At 49.2% G+C, this 14,896-nt stretch overlaps 1 protein-coding gene across 1 annotated transcript; it reads left to right on the top strand.

Annotated features, from left to right (window-relative positions):
- Positions 1 to 8,089: 8,089 nt before the first annotated feature.
- JUN (Jun proto-oncogene, AP-1 transcription factor subunit) lies at positions 8,090 to 11,446 on the top strand. The gene has a single exon (XM_072649641.1). The coding sequence runs from the start codon at positions 9,059 to 9,061 to the stop codon at positions 10,106 to 10,108; it is 1,050 nt and encodes a 349-aa protein (XP_072505742.1). The 5' UTR covers positions 8,090 to 9,058; the 3' UTR covers positions 10,109 to 11,446.
- The last annotated feature ends 3,450 nt before the right edge of the window (positions 11,447 to 14,896 follow it).

The following is a 14,896-nucleotide window of genomic DNA, read 5'->3' as shown; positions in this document are numbered from 1 at the left end:
CAAGGAAACCCCAAATGGGGATATGACTGAAACAATTGCACAACAGCAAATTCAATAAACATTTATTTAGCATCTGTGTATTAAAGGACATCAGGAAAATGAATTACCTACAAAGATGAGCCCATTGTGTGGTCAGCAATAGAGATTACAGGTGACAGCCAGAGGACAGGGATCTGGGATTAAAAGGCCCAGAAAGAAAAAAAAAAGACTCCAGGAGGCTGAGGAGATTTCCCCTCGAAAAGATTCCTCGAAAGACAGAGGCCAACAACAAAAAGTTGAGGAAGCATATTGGGGAGGGCACCCTGTGTGCTCAGGCTTTGGACCAGAGTTGGAGATCCAAAGCCTAGTGGGAGTCCCTCACCCTGTTTACATAACCCAGGGATTCAGAACTGGGATATAGGTGACACCATAAAAAGGTATTGTTTTGGCTTGTTTGGCTTCCAGATGAGGTGAGGGAACCCTTCGTACCTCAATGAGCTCCCAAAGGTACTTAGGTCGCTGGTCTTTGACAAGACAGCTCCTGAGAAGCCAGCCCAAAGATAGAGGCATGACCTCTTGAACTTGGCAGACTCCTCACCCCATGGGGACTGCTGCTGTTACCCATGGGTGAGTCCCAATCACTGGTCCAGGAGAGTGGTGCTCTTAATGAAGCATCCAAAGGCATTCTAGCTGCAGTTATCTAGTAAAAGAAAGTTGTTAAGTTTTGTTCGTTTTTTTTTTTAAAATACAACATAATGCAGGTATATTATGTGGAGAGGGGGGAGGTGGATAAAGAAGATCATGAAGTCCAGTGAAGGAAGGAGCGTTCCAAACTTGGGACGTTGGGGCAGGCTTCCTGAAGGGAGGGGCCTTTGAGCCAGGCTTCCCAGGGAGCTCCAGAGTCATCACACACACACACACACACACACACACCCCGCCAGGACATTTTAATTGTATAATGCGCTGATTCACAAAGATTTTTGTTCATTGTTATTATGAGGAAAACACTTTGCAAACCTTGAAGCAAAAATAAGTAAGGAAGAAAAACAGGAAGAGAAAGAGGGAGAGTTGGAGAAAAGCCGGTCTCCGAATCGTGCCTCAAGCCCGTCTTTGCTGGCCCTCTCTATAGGTGTCTCTGCATGAGGGCAGAGACTCACCTGAACTCTGAAGTGTTTCCAGATATTCTAGTGACTGTTTAATAAACCCATAGTTGTTCCTTAAAAATCTCATCTACAGGGGCAGCCAGACGGCAAAGTGAGTAGAGCACCAGCCCTGGAGTCAGGAGAACCTGAGTTCAAATTTGCCCTCAGACACTTGAAACACTTACTAGCTGTGTGACCTTGGGCAAGTCACTTAACCCCAATTGCCTTGCCTTTCCTCCTCCATTAAAAAAATGTCTATAAAATGGAGGTAATAATAGCACCCATGTCACAGCGCTGTTGAAAAGATCAATCAACAAGAATTTATTAAGAAGTGTCAGGCATAGTGTTGGGGGGCCTGACCGTCTAATGGAGGAGACAGGTGGACACCACAATGCTGCTCTTTAGGGAAAAGAAGCTTTCTTTTCTGGGTCATTACATTACAGACTCTCAGAGCTAGAAGGGGACCTGATGGACATTTCCTCTGACCTACACCTAAGAAAGAAGCCTGCCTCTCAGGTCTCCCACAGATGGTTGTCCAGTCACCACTTGGAAGGACTGTGGATGGAGAACTTCACTCAGCTGAGGAAGCCCAAACCTTCTGGGGACAACTCAGGTCGGTAGAGAGCGTGTTTTTCTTTAACAGTCACCTTCAATCTGACTCTTGGAAACTCTGCTCCCAGTTCTGCCCTTGGCTTTGGGGCCAACCAAATACAGCTAACCCTTCTACCACCGGATGGCCTTTGAAATACATGAAGACAGTGTGTTTTTTCCCAACAATGCCTCACCACCCTTGAGTTTTTCTCTTTTCCAGGCTGGGGAAAAAGTTAAAAACAAAACAAAACAAAAACCCACCTTTTTTCAACTCAGGAAGTCAACAAGGCATTTAGTGAACTCCTGCTATATGCCAGGTCATGTGTTAAATGCTGGAGATCCAAAGAAAGGCAGAAAACCGTCCCTGCTCTCCAGAAGCTACTCATCTAACAGAGCACACAACAGGCAAACAAGACAAGCTCGGGATAAACTAGAAACAGAGGCAGAAAGAAGGGAGCTGGAGTATGGTAGGTGTTGGATGGGGCATTCCCTGCTCCTCCACCATCCTGGTCGACCTCCTCTGGACACTTTCCAGTCAAGCAATGTCCTACCTAACTTGAGGTAGAAACCTAAAGTCTTCTATTTCCATTCTCCTCCTGTCCATCTTCCTGTGTCTCAGGACTCACACCACTGTCATGAGGGCAGTTTGAGAACATGGGTACAATGCTGACCTCCCACACTGGGCAGCTAGGAGATAGGTCACTCCTGCCTCAGCTTCTTCCATGGTAAAGTAAAGCAGTTGGACTCAGTGATTTCCATAGTTCTGGCTAGCTCTGATATTCCACCATTCTTCGCTTTCACCAAACAGGGAACGAGACACGACCACATTGAATCAACTGTAAGTTCCCTTCTGACTCAAAATCAATAACTATCCAAGGCTTCTTGGGACAGGAATCTTCCCAGGAAATGGGACCTAGCTGAGCATCAGAGGGAGAGGGCAGAGAGCTACCTGAGGATAAGTATGGAAGTATGTCATAGTTCTCAGTAATTTATGACTAGCATAGACCTATTGTTTTAATGAGAGGACACTAGCTGACTCACCTACCACCATCTTCTGCTGTCACATTGGTGAACTCTCAAGTCAAGAAGAATAAAATAGTCACAGATAATCAAAGACTAGAATCTATATAATACGTCTGCATTCGGAATGGGTGATCCTAGATAAGCTACTTAACTGGTCAGGGCTCTTGGTAACCCTCTAAGACTACAGAGAAGATTGTGGCTGTGGTTCTGTCATTTTCCAGTGGTGTCTGACTCTCTGTGACCCCATTTGGGGTTTTCTTGGCAAAGATACTGGAGGGGCTCACCATTTCCCTCTCCAGTTCATTATACAGATGAGAAAACTAAGGCAAACAGGGTGAAGTGACTTGCCCAGGGTCATATAGCTAGTGAGGTCAGATTTGAACTCAGGAAGATGAGTTTCCCTGGTTCCCAGCCCAATGCTTTTCTCTACTGTGTCACATAGCTGCCCTACAGAGAAGGTGCCACCCTACACTGGCAGATTTTCTTATGCCAGTCCCAGGTGTACAGTCCCAATCTCTATAAAGCACTTCAGGATTTCTAAAACACGTTCCAAGCATTTATCTCATGTGAGTCTCACAATAATAGCAGCTGCTATCTCTATCTCTTGTATCATCCCGCTGCCTTTTGATCTCCAGCATTCTAGTGCGTATTTATGGAATCCTAGGATATCAGGACTGGACAGGGACCTTCAAGGTCACATAATTCAATACCATAATTTTAGAAAGGAGGAAAGTGAGGCCCAGAGGAGGAAAGGGAAGGCAACTGACTCACCCACTATCCTGCAACTAGTCAGTGGCAAACTGAGGATCAGAACTCTGGTCTCCAGACTTCCACCTCAGAGTTCTTCTCCTCTTCCCTTCCCCCACCCCACGTCATTGACAGGGTCAGGATGTGGAACCAAAGCCTTCCCCTGGCCAGTCCTGCCAACCACACCAGAGCTCCACTGACTTCTCACCTACTAACCTGTTCTCCTGATTCCAGGGAAAACAGACCTTGTACCAATGACACTACACACCTTTCTACTCCCTTTTCCACCACTCAGATGACTCCAGACAGTTTCTAGACACTGTGCTGTGTGGACGACAGATACTTTGACCACACTCAAGGGGCTGGGATGAATGGGAGAAGAAAGGGTGGGGAGGGGAAAGGTACTGGAAGGAGGTCAGGTGCTTAGAGTTCTAGGTCCAATTCTGATGCTGCCTGACTGGCCCAAACCACCTACCTTAAGTGACCTGGGGCAAGTCCCTTCTCTGGTTTCAATTCTCTCCAGGTAAGATGAGGTAAGAATGGGAAAGGGGTGGATTCCATGTTTGGGAACCAGGGTTCAATCCACAGCTGACGACTGGGATACAAAGAAAAAGCAAAGTTCCTCCCTCTGAAGGTTTACATTTGAATTCAGGGAGACAAAGTATTTATTAGAGGACTATGAATGGTAGATAACTGAGAAGGGAAAGGACTTAGCCGCAGGGAGACTTAAAGGAAAGCTTCCTTCCCTAATGAAGTCTCTGATTCAAATCCAGCTTTGTCACTTAGTGTCACTGCCTGGCTTGGGACAACTCTGGTTTCCAGTCCCCTTATCTGTAAAATGGCCCGTTGATAAAAAGGTTATTTATAATAAAGAGGGGCAGCTAGGTGGCATCATAGGGCATAGATCCCCAAGCCTGGAGTCAAGAAGACTCATCTTCTTGACTTTAAATCCAACCTCAGACATTTACCAGTTGTGCGACCCTGGGCAAGTCACTTCACCCTGTTTGCCTCAGTTTCTTCATCTCTAAAATGAACAGAAGGAAATGGCAAGCCACCCCAGTACCTCTGCCAAGAAAACCCCGACTGAAGTCTCAAGGAGTGGGGCATTACTGAACAACAAAGCCCTACATAAGGATCCCTCCCATCTGCATATTGACTTAGAAAACCACAAATTAACATTACCTATGCTTTATTGTGTTTCTAGATATTTTGTTAAATAGTTCCCTGGTATATTTTAGTCAGATTTGGACTCCATTAGGGAGTATTTAGAGCCACCTACAGAGCCACCTGTGACCCACACAATGGGGTGATTGTGAGGATTAAATGAGCTAACTTGTTCTCCCCCACTCCTGGAGCATTCTTCCTTCTCATCTCTGCCTCCTGGCTTCCTTCAAGACTCAGACAATATCCCACTTTCTGCAAGGAGCCTTTCCTGATTCTCCTAAATGCTCCTGCCTTTCCTCTGTTGATTACATCCGATTTGTCCCTTCTATAATTTGTTTGTGCATAGTTGTCTGTATGTGGTCTCCCCCATTCAATTAGTTGCTCTGTGAGGGCAAGGACTGTGTAGATATTGCCATTGGGTAGTGCAGTGCCTGGCACATAATAGGAGCTTAATAGATATTTTTTGACTTGGCATGACTGCACATTTTAAAACGATATGTCCATGCTAGCTATGTTACTGAGAACTATGACATACTTCCATACATATCCTCAAATTTGAGTCTCACAGAAACTCTATAAAAAGGCAGAAAAAAAGACTTTTGTCCCGCTTTTACCCCTGAGAAAAATAATACCCAGAAAGGGAAAGTTACTTTCCCTATCAAAGGATCCTAGATTTGGAGCTAGAGCAAAATCCCTTGGAGTTTAATCTCATCATTGGACAGTTTGAAGAAATTCAGGAACTGTCTTTTGCCTCTTTTTTCATCCCAATCAATTGGCACAGTGCCTGGCACAAAGTAGGAGCTTAATAAAATGTTGATTGACTTGTCCCAAGTCTCAGGGTATTAGGTATTGGAGACAAGAACAAAAACTAAATCCTCTCACTCCAAAGACCCTGACGTTTTCTCTATATTATTTTGTACCTACATCCAGCCGGGGTCTTCACTACATATATTGATGGACACTTCCTAAGCTCTGGATGCTAAGTCTCTACTACCTACGCTATCTCCTCTGATACTAATCCCACTTTCCCTTTTCTTTCCCCCAAAATACAGACACCTAAGGAGGGTCAAAAAGACCCAAGTTCAAATCTTGCCTTAGGCACTTACTAGATGTGTGACCCTGGGCAAATCTCTTAAGCTTCTTTTTGACCCAGTTTCCTCGTAGGGTTAGATAATAGCACCTGCCTCCCAGTATGGTTGAGAGGATCAAATTACCTAATATTTGTAACTGCGTTTTACAAACTTCAAAGTGCTATATAAATTTTAGCTATTATTATTAACAACTCGATTAGCAATCCAGTGACGTAGGCTCTTTTAAATACATATTTGTTAGCATTTGTATATCTGTGTGTGTATGTGTATGTATGTATATATATACGCGCGCACATACATACAGAGAGAGAGAGGGAGAGAGAGAGAGAGAGCGCTAGGCTATCAGTCCGGAAAAACCTGGATTCAAATCCCACCCGCTAACTACAGACAGCCGACTTCTCGAAGCCTCCGGCTGTCCTAAATGAGTTTCGATCTCCCAACGTGGGTGGGCGTTAAGGAATTCCCACAGCTTAGCAACCACTGCTGCTAGGAAGGCTGACCTGGATTTGAGGAAGGCCCTGTACGAATACCCAGCCAGGGTTTGGAATTCGAAGGTCAGAGTTCACGGGATAATGGAATCCATCCTGAGATTAGAATCTACCAGCCCAAGTGGGAATCCTGGCTCGGTCACTACCTTACGATGTGACCTCGGACAAGCCACTGCCCTTCTCTCGGGGTCTCAGTTCCCCCAGAGTAAAATGACAGATTTTGGTGGGGGAGGGCTGAAATGGATCTCAGAGGTCTCTCTCTCACTTTAGGAATGGGTCCAGTGAGATTCAGTGAAACGATGATGATACGTCATTCATTAAATGATACTATGTTGCTATTAATGTTACCAGATGTTACTTAATATCATTACTAATAAAACAATTTCTCTAGATGTCTAAGGTTTGCAAACCACTTTACAAGTTAACTAACTGGATCCTCAAAACGACCCTGTGCTGGGAGGGGGGCGCTATCTATTCCCCCCAGTTTTACAGGTTGGGAAATGATTCTCCTAAAGTCACACGGCTAGTAGCAACCTGGGAAGGGATCTGAAGATGGGGGGGGCCGCTCCAAGGCCCTCTAGTTCAGTCCCCCCTACAACTTCCCCACCTTTTTACAGATTAGGAAACTGTCTCTGAAAGGTTAAACAAGCATTTATTGAACGCCTACCGTGTGTTAAGCAATGGGGCTACAAATACAAGGTAAAAGGCAGTCCCTGCCCTCAAAGGGTTCACCTTCTGGGGGTTCTGGGGAACAACGCACAAAAGGGGAAGGGGCGAAAATAAAGGCTCGGCCCCTTTTTTATGTTCCCAGCGCTAGCGACAGAACCTGGCATACAGTAGGCGCTTAATAAAAGCACATGGCCTTCAGTGAGTTGCTCAGGGTCACAGAGTAAAACTCGGACCCTAGGTCTTCCTCCCTCCCCTGCCTGCCCTGGGTTCGAATTCCTCCTCCGCTGCTTTCTAGCTGTGGCTCCGGACAAGCCCCCGTTTAGGGGGCAGGGGTAGGGCTAGACGTCCTGGGGTCCCCCCTGCCTCAGTTTGCTCATCCGCCCAGTGGGCCGCCCTGCCCCCACCGCGGCGCCGGGAGAAGATGCTAGCGCGCTCGGCCGCTCCAAGCCCGGACACTCCGAGGCGTTCCCGGGCCCCAACTTCCCTGGTACCCAAGTTTGTTTGCAGTCGCTGCGAGAGGAAGGGAGCGGATCTCGCGATACTTCGCCCCCCCGCCTCCGCTCTCCCTCCGGCTCCCCGCCCCTAGGGACCGAACCACCTTCAGGGCGGTACCAATGAGTCCCAGGGCGTGGGGGAAGGCGGCGCGGAGGCAAGTCCCTGAAAACTTCAGGCCGAGCGCATTGGGAGAAGCCCCCCGCCCCCCGCGTCCGCGGACGGAAGAAGAGAACTGATACTCCCTTGTCTCCGCCCCACCGCCTGGTAACGGCCCCCGACCCTCGGAGCGTTCCCGCCTTTCCCTGCCCCCACCCCCACCGAACCTAGAACTTGAGCCCGCCTCCGCCCCAGCCGCCAGACCGCCGTCACTAGACAGTCCAACCCCAAGACGTCAGCCCACAATGCACCGGGCGGGTCGGGGCGGGCCGGGTAGGGGAGGGGGGAGCGCTGGGAGAAAGAAGGGCCCGACTGTAGGAGGGCAGCGGAGCATTACCTCATCCCGTGAGCCTCCGCGGGGCCCGGGAGAAGAATCTTCTAGGGTGGGGTCTCCATGGCGACGGGCGGGCCCTCCCCCCTGAGGGCGACGCGGGCCAATGGGAAGGCGCGGGGGTGACATCATGGGCTATTTTTAGGGGGTGACTGGTAGCAGATAAGTGTTGAGCTCCGAGCTGGAGACGGGCTCAGAGTTGTACTGAGAGTGGCCGGGAGAGCCTAGGCTGAGCGGCGCGGGACGGGCAGGCAGGCGGCAGGCAGGCGGCAGGCAGGCGGCAGGCAGGCAGCAGGCAGGCAGGGGTCCCAGGCAGCCGCAGCAGCCGCAGCAGCCCCCGATCCGATCCGGCCGGCCCGTGGGCTCCCGCCGGGCGGAGCAGCGCAGAGGAGCGCAGAGCAGCGCGGGCGCCCCGAGCCGTCCCGCCAGGACCGTCCCCCTCTTGTCTCTGCCGCTGCCCGAGAGCTCCAGCTCGGGGGTCCCAGGCTCGCGCCCCGGCCCCCGTCGCCGCGCACGCCCAGCTCGGCCGAGGGGCCGCTGCCCCGCACGCTACTTTTCCCGGAGACACAAGTGGTTCTCGGAGCCCGCAGCGAACTTTTGACGAAACCCAGCGATCCGGAGGCGGGCGGAGGAGAGCGAGGAAGGGGCTGCCGCTGCGGCCCCTGACCCGAGCCGCGCTCGGGAGCGCAGCAGCCGCCCTCCGCTCGCTGCCAGCCCGGAGGAGGCGGGGACCGACGCCGCCAAGGACTGGGATTTCGGGGGGGTCCGGCTGACCTCCCGTCCTCGCTGTCCTTTCCACCCCCCCGGCCGGGCTCCCTCGCCCGTGCCCGGGAGAGCCGCTGTCACCCGCTTGATCCAGCCGCCGGCCACTCACCGAGACCGGGGGACGCCTCCAGCCGGACGCACCATCGCCGCCACTTTTCAAACGGGAGCCGAGGAGCGCGCGCGGGACAGCAGTCAGCGGAGTGAGCGCGCCTCGTGGCCGAGCCCGGAGGGGGGCCAGCTGGGCTCGCGACCCCCTGGCTGAGTTGGGGTGCTGAGCTCTCCCCAGGCGAACTCCGGAGCGCGCCCCTAAGCCCGCCTCTCCTTGCTAACTTTGCGAGTCGCGGCAGGCGGGCGGACAGACAGACGGACCGACGGACGTCTAGGCTCGGCCAGCTTGGAGGGGACCTGCTCTGTTCTATGACTACAAAGATGGAAACTACTTTCTACGACGATGCCCTCAACGCCTTCGTGCAGCCGGAGAGTGGCGGCTACGGCTACAGCCACGCCAAGGTGCTAAAGCAGAGTCTGACCCTGAACTTGGCTGACCCGGTGAGCAGCCTCAAGCCCCACCTGCGCAACAAGAACCCAGACCTGCTGACCTCGCCCGACGTGGGGCTGCTCAAGCTCGCCTCCCCGGAGCTCGAGCGCCTCATCATTCAGTCCAGCAACGGGCTCATCACCACCACGCCCACGCCCACACAGTTCCTGTGCCCCAAGAACGTGACGGACGAGCAGGAGGGCTTCGCGGAGGGCTTCGTGCGCGCCCTGGCCGAGCTGCACAGCCAGAACACTCTCCCGGGTGTCCCCTCGGCGGCTGCCGCGCAGCCCGGGAACGCCTCCGTGGCCGCGGGCATGGTGGCTCCCCCCGTGGCCGCCCTGGCGGGCAGCGGCGGCGGCGCCGGGGGCTTCGGAGGCTTGCACAGCGAGCCCCCTGTCTACGCGAACTTGAGCAACTTCACCCCCAGCTCCGCGCTGGGCAGCGCGCCCGCTTACAGCAGCGCCAGCGGGGGGGCCGGGGCCGGTGGCAGCAGCCTGGGCTTCCCCTCGCAGCCTACGGCCCCGCAGCAGCAGGCGCAGCAGGCGAACCCGCAGCCTCCCCTGGGCCCGCAGCTGCCGGGCGTGCAGCATCCCCGGCTGCAGGCGCTCAAGGAGGAGCCGCAGACGGTGCCCGAGATGCCCGGCGAGACACCGCCGCTGTCCCCTATCGACATGGAGTCCCAGGAGCGCATCAAGGCCGAGAGGAAGCGAATGAGGAACCGCATCGCTGCGTCCAAGTGCCGGAAAAGGAAACTCGAGCGCATCGCCCGGCTGGAGGAAAAGGTGAAAACTTTGAAAGCCCAGAACTCGGAGCTGGCGTCCACGGCCAACATGCTCAGGGAACAGGTGGCCCAGCTGAAGCAGAAAGTCATGAACCACGTGAACAGCGGCTGCCAGCTCATGTTAACGCAACAGTTGCAAACGTTTTGAGCAGCCCTGGGAGACAAGAGACGGACTTGGTTGGACTGACGCGTTGGTTGCGTTTGGAAGGGAGAGACAGGCACAGCAAAGTGTCAGAGAAAAGATAGATCAAGCTGACCCGTGTTGAGCCCCGGACTGGGCCGCCCCCTCCCCGCCCCCCACGCACATGTCGGGGCGGGACTGGCCAAGCCTTAGGCCTTGAGCTAGTCCGGAGTGGCCAAGCCCCCCGACAGTACCGTTTGGCAGAAGGGATGGCCCCACCCCCACCCTCCCTGCCGGACCCGGAGGGCAGAACCTGTCAGCTCCATGTTTAACATTGACCAAGAACTGCATGGACCTCTAACATTCGATGATCATTCAGTATTAAAAGGTCTAAAAAAGAAAAAAAGAAAAAAAAAAACTCCATAGAGACCTGTAGTTTGCTTCTGTAGTACTCTTTAAAAAACTGGGGGGGGAGGGTTGGGAGGGAGGTTTCTTAAGAGAAAAATAAAGGGGGGGTGGAAGGGTAAAGAATACCATGGACTCCACTTGCCTGCCTTTCAGTTAACTGTGTATGTATATATCTATTTTTTTTATTTTATGAAAGCTGATTAATGTCAATAAACAGCTTCATGCCTTTGTAAGTTATTTTATGTTTTGTCTTGTTCCGTTTGGGCCCTACCAAGCATTGTTTGTAAATAAGAGATTTGGAACACTCTGGGTATATTTACCCTTTGTAATAAAGTATATAATTTTTTTATGCTTTTTGTTTCTGAAAATTCCAGAAAGGATCTATTATATTTAAGAAAATACAATAAACTGTTAAACTATTCTACCCCCACCCCACCTTTTATGCATTGTATAGCTTTTAGTAGTCATGGGGATGGGGGTGGGGCAGAGGCTGGGTTTTAAGACTTGAGGGCTTCCTTAAATTTCCCTCTTCGAAAAAGTGCTACCTGCTTTGAGGACGTGGGGACCAAGCAGCCACCCCTTTACTGTGGAAAGACATGTGCCTGATGAGTATAGTACTACCAAAGTGTTTTCCCTTTATCCCTCCCCTCCCCCTCCCCCAAAGATTCCCACAGGATTGTTGATGAAACTGACAACTCCGAGCTTTCAAGGATGCAGCCTTGAAGTGTAGGATTGTATCCAAAGTCATGTGCTGTTACAGCTCCTGATGCGATTGGCTCTTGGACAAAAGCTGCTCCTCTCCAAACCGGTCCTAGACCCGGGAAGGTACGAAGGGACGGGATTTACTCCAAGTGGTGTCTCCTCTTTGTTGAATAATCCCTAGGTTAAAAAAAAGTGATCTTTGCTTATGAATATGACAACACTGTTGTCAAAATAAAATCATTCACTAACCCTTTAGAGATTGTGACTTTCTTTCCCTTTGAACTATTTTTTTCATTCAACCTACTGAGTAAATAACTTCTAGAATTGGAAGGGCTGAAGTGTCGAGTGTTTTACAGCAATCACCTAGCCAGCTCTCTAAAGCTGAGAGGTAAAGGGGTGAAGAAATCCCAGCAATAGTAACTGGTATTTTCTATAGCAGTTTATGATATATGGGGCACCGGTCTTAGGAAGGTAGCTGTAAATATGGCCTGCATTTTTGTGGAAACTGAGGCCCACAGAGAGGGGAACCAACTGACCCAGGGTCACAGAGCCCAAACGCTTGCTCTAACTCTTTGAGCTAGACCAGCTGCCTCCCAAGGTAATGTTAGGAATGTAGCTCACCTGACATTGTCATAATACATTTAAAAAGCAACATTTTCAAAGATATCTTAGTGTTCCCCTAATTGGCCAAATTCTGGTACCCAAGAGGAGAAAATAATTGTTTATTTTTTTCCTGAAACAAGCACCCATGATATCTCGGGGAAGTCAAGTTTGCTGGTATTTTAGAGGTTTCCTTGTTTGAAATTTCTTAATTAGCTTTTATTTACCATTATATTATTAAAGGACTAATTTCATATAATAATCATCTGAATGCCTTGGAGCTGGAGAATCCTAACAAGTAATGAGGATGATTAGGATGGAAATTACAACTCAGCTTTGGGGTTAAACTCGAGCTTTGTCTGCTGGGAGATAAGATAATAAAGCTGACATTTAACTAGAGGGCTTTAACTGTAGTGAAATACGTTATGTACATCATCTCATCTGATCTTCTCAATGACCAGAGGGTCATGGAGTCATAGATCTAGAGTTAAAGGGACCTGAGAGGCCAATGAGTCCAATTCTTTTTGAATGAAATGTTATCCCCATTTTATGGATAAGGAAACTGAGGCTCAGAGAAGGTCACAAGGCTACAAAGTATGAAGCAACACAAAGAAAGGGGACTCTGCTTTTCTCCCAAGACTCATTTGGATTATCTCAAACAGTAAAAGTGATAGATATAGAACCAGGGATATATTTTATAAACTAGTTCTGAAATATAAGACAACGCTTTGTTTACATGAGTTGGTTAGATCCTTACAATAAATCTTGTGAAGTAGTTTGGGAGGTGGGTAGTGAGTGAACATGTTATCATCCCCATACTACAGATAAGGAAAACTGGCTGTGATGAGGAGAGAGAAAGAGATTGGCTGGTGATCACATGAGTAGTAGTGTTGAGCCAAGTTTCTAACGTACATTGCCTGGCTCTGACTCTGGGACCCTTTCCATTTTAGCAATAGATGAACATTTCTCTATTGCTTTAAGGTGTACAGAAGATTCTTTTCCCTGTATAAAAGCCCTGTAAGGTGGCCAAGTACACACAAGACTATCTGATTTTTGCAGATGAGAACTCTGAGGCTGGAGAAAGGGGCTGACTTGCTACATGTCACACAGCTTGTAAATAAGAGAAGACTATGTGCTTGCTACTCCAGAAACATCAGGTTATAGCTCTAGAGTTAGAAGTTAGGCTGTCTAATGCCTAGTCCAATTCATTTTACAAATAAGGAAACTGAGGCCTAGGCAGGTTAATTGAGTTCCCAAAGGTCACACAAGCCAATCAACAAGCACTTATTAAGTAATTACCATTCCTCAGACGCTGGGCTAAACCTAAATTCACCAAGATAGACAAAAACATAATCCCTGCCTTCAAAGATCTCATAGTCTAAAGGGGAGACTATGAAAGTAGTGTAAAGAAGGGAGGAAAGGAAGATTTAAACCCAGAGCCCTCTGACTAAATGGCATGCTTTTCCCTCTGTCTGGCACTGCCTACCTACCTCTATCACTGACTGTCCATGTAACTTTGGGCAAATCACTTCCCATCTCTGGGCCCCAATTTACCCATCTGTAAAATAAAGATATTAATCTTTATCCCACTCCTCCCACAAGATTATTGTGAAGCTTAAAGGCAATAAAAAATTTCATCAAACAGCTGACTTTGTGAAGGGCATAGTCTTCCTAAACAGCAGGAGTGGAGATTTGAACTCGTATCTCTTGACTGTAAGACAAGTTTCTTTGGAGGACACTGAGCCGATCTACCCTAGAAGCCTGGGATAGCCCTCAAGCTGCTCCTCTCTTTGTCTGAATTTTCGCAGTTGCGGTTCCAAGTCCAAAAAAGGCTGGTGGTGGTTTCTCTGATGGTTGGAGATGCAGACGGTACGTGTGCTATCAGATGCACTGGATTGTAATAACATTCCCCAAACAAAGGGTTACTGGGAGGCTGCCGGTGGCTGCCAACAGTAAATTTGCCCATGTCAGCAACCCGGAAGGTAAGTTGATTTTGACCATATGTAGGAATAGTCAGGCAAGGGACAAATACTACTGCCGTGGGGTGGGGCTTTGTGGAAACCAAACAAGAGTCGACTAGAAAAATAAACAGGCTGGGCAATTAATTACCTGCAAAGGTAGACGAAACCCCAGACAAAACTGTGTAATGCTGAAAGGTCACACCACTCCCCATTCTGCTCTGAACTCCTGTTAAAAAAAAAAAAATGATTCTGAAACTCAGCCTTCTAGTCCTGGCCCTGGAGTGTTTCAGGCCTTGGAACAGCCTTCCTCACATGGCTGACATTCTTTCATAAAAGCCAACAGGAATGAAGAGTGAATACCTGAAGTGGATAAATGAGCACACAATGGAGGGGGAAGGGAATTCCAGGACAATGCATCTGAAGGGTACTCTTACCAATAGGTTATCTGCAGACCCTAGAAGCCTACCTTCCTTTGGGGGTAAAAGAACTTGAATGAGTTCATCTATGGGTCTGGTAATCATTAATTACTTGAGAGTTTGGGCTCAAGTGAGAGGCAGCCAGGTGTCTTAGAAAGAGCCCTATTTAATTCTGGGTCACCTTGGACCATTTAGTTCACTCCCCAGCCTCAGTTTCCCCATCTGGAAAGGTAGCCTGTGTGGAGCAGTGGATAGAATGCTGGGCCTGGAACACCTGAGTTCAAATCTTGTCTCAGATTATCTGTGTGACCCTGGGAAACTCTTTTAACCTCTGCCTGCCTTAGTTTCCTCTACGGAAAAATGGGAAAAATAATCGCATTTCTCAGGGTGAGAGGATATTTGTAAAGTGCCTGGAAGATAGTAGGTACTTAATAAATGTTTATTTCCTTCCTTCTTATAAAAAAGAGATAATAAAGCTTGCACTGTACTGCCTACCTCACAGGGTTGTTAGAGGATTCGTAAGCTAACAAAACCAGAGCTGAAAGATACCTTAGAGTTTATTTAGTCCAGCAGTTCTTGATATGTGTTCCCAAAAACCCTTTCGGGGAGTCCATGAGGTCAAAACTATCTTTAGAATAAAAAAAACCTAAAACCTTTTCATTTCTAGTTCAGTAAATATTTATAAATATAACCTATATAAAAAAAAGCTCTTTGGGAGAACTAAGTAA

This window comes from Notamacropus eugenii, chromosome 2, assembly GCF_028372415.1.
Source record: "Notamacropus eugenii isolate mMacEug1 chromosome 2, mMacEug1.pri_v2, whole genome shotgun sequence".
In the NCBI taxonomy this organism is placed as follows: domain Eukaryota; kingdom Metazoa; phylum Chordata; class Mammalia; order Diprotodontia; family Macropodidae; genus Notamacropus; species Notamacropus eugenii.
The sequence above is the reverse complement of the archived record's forward strand: the minus strand, read 5'-3'. Positions and strand labels throughout refer to the sequence as shown.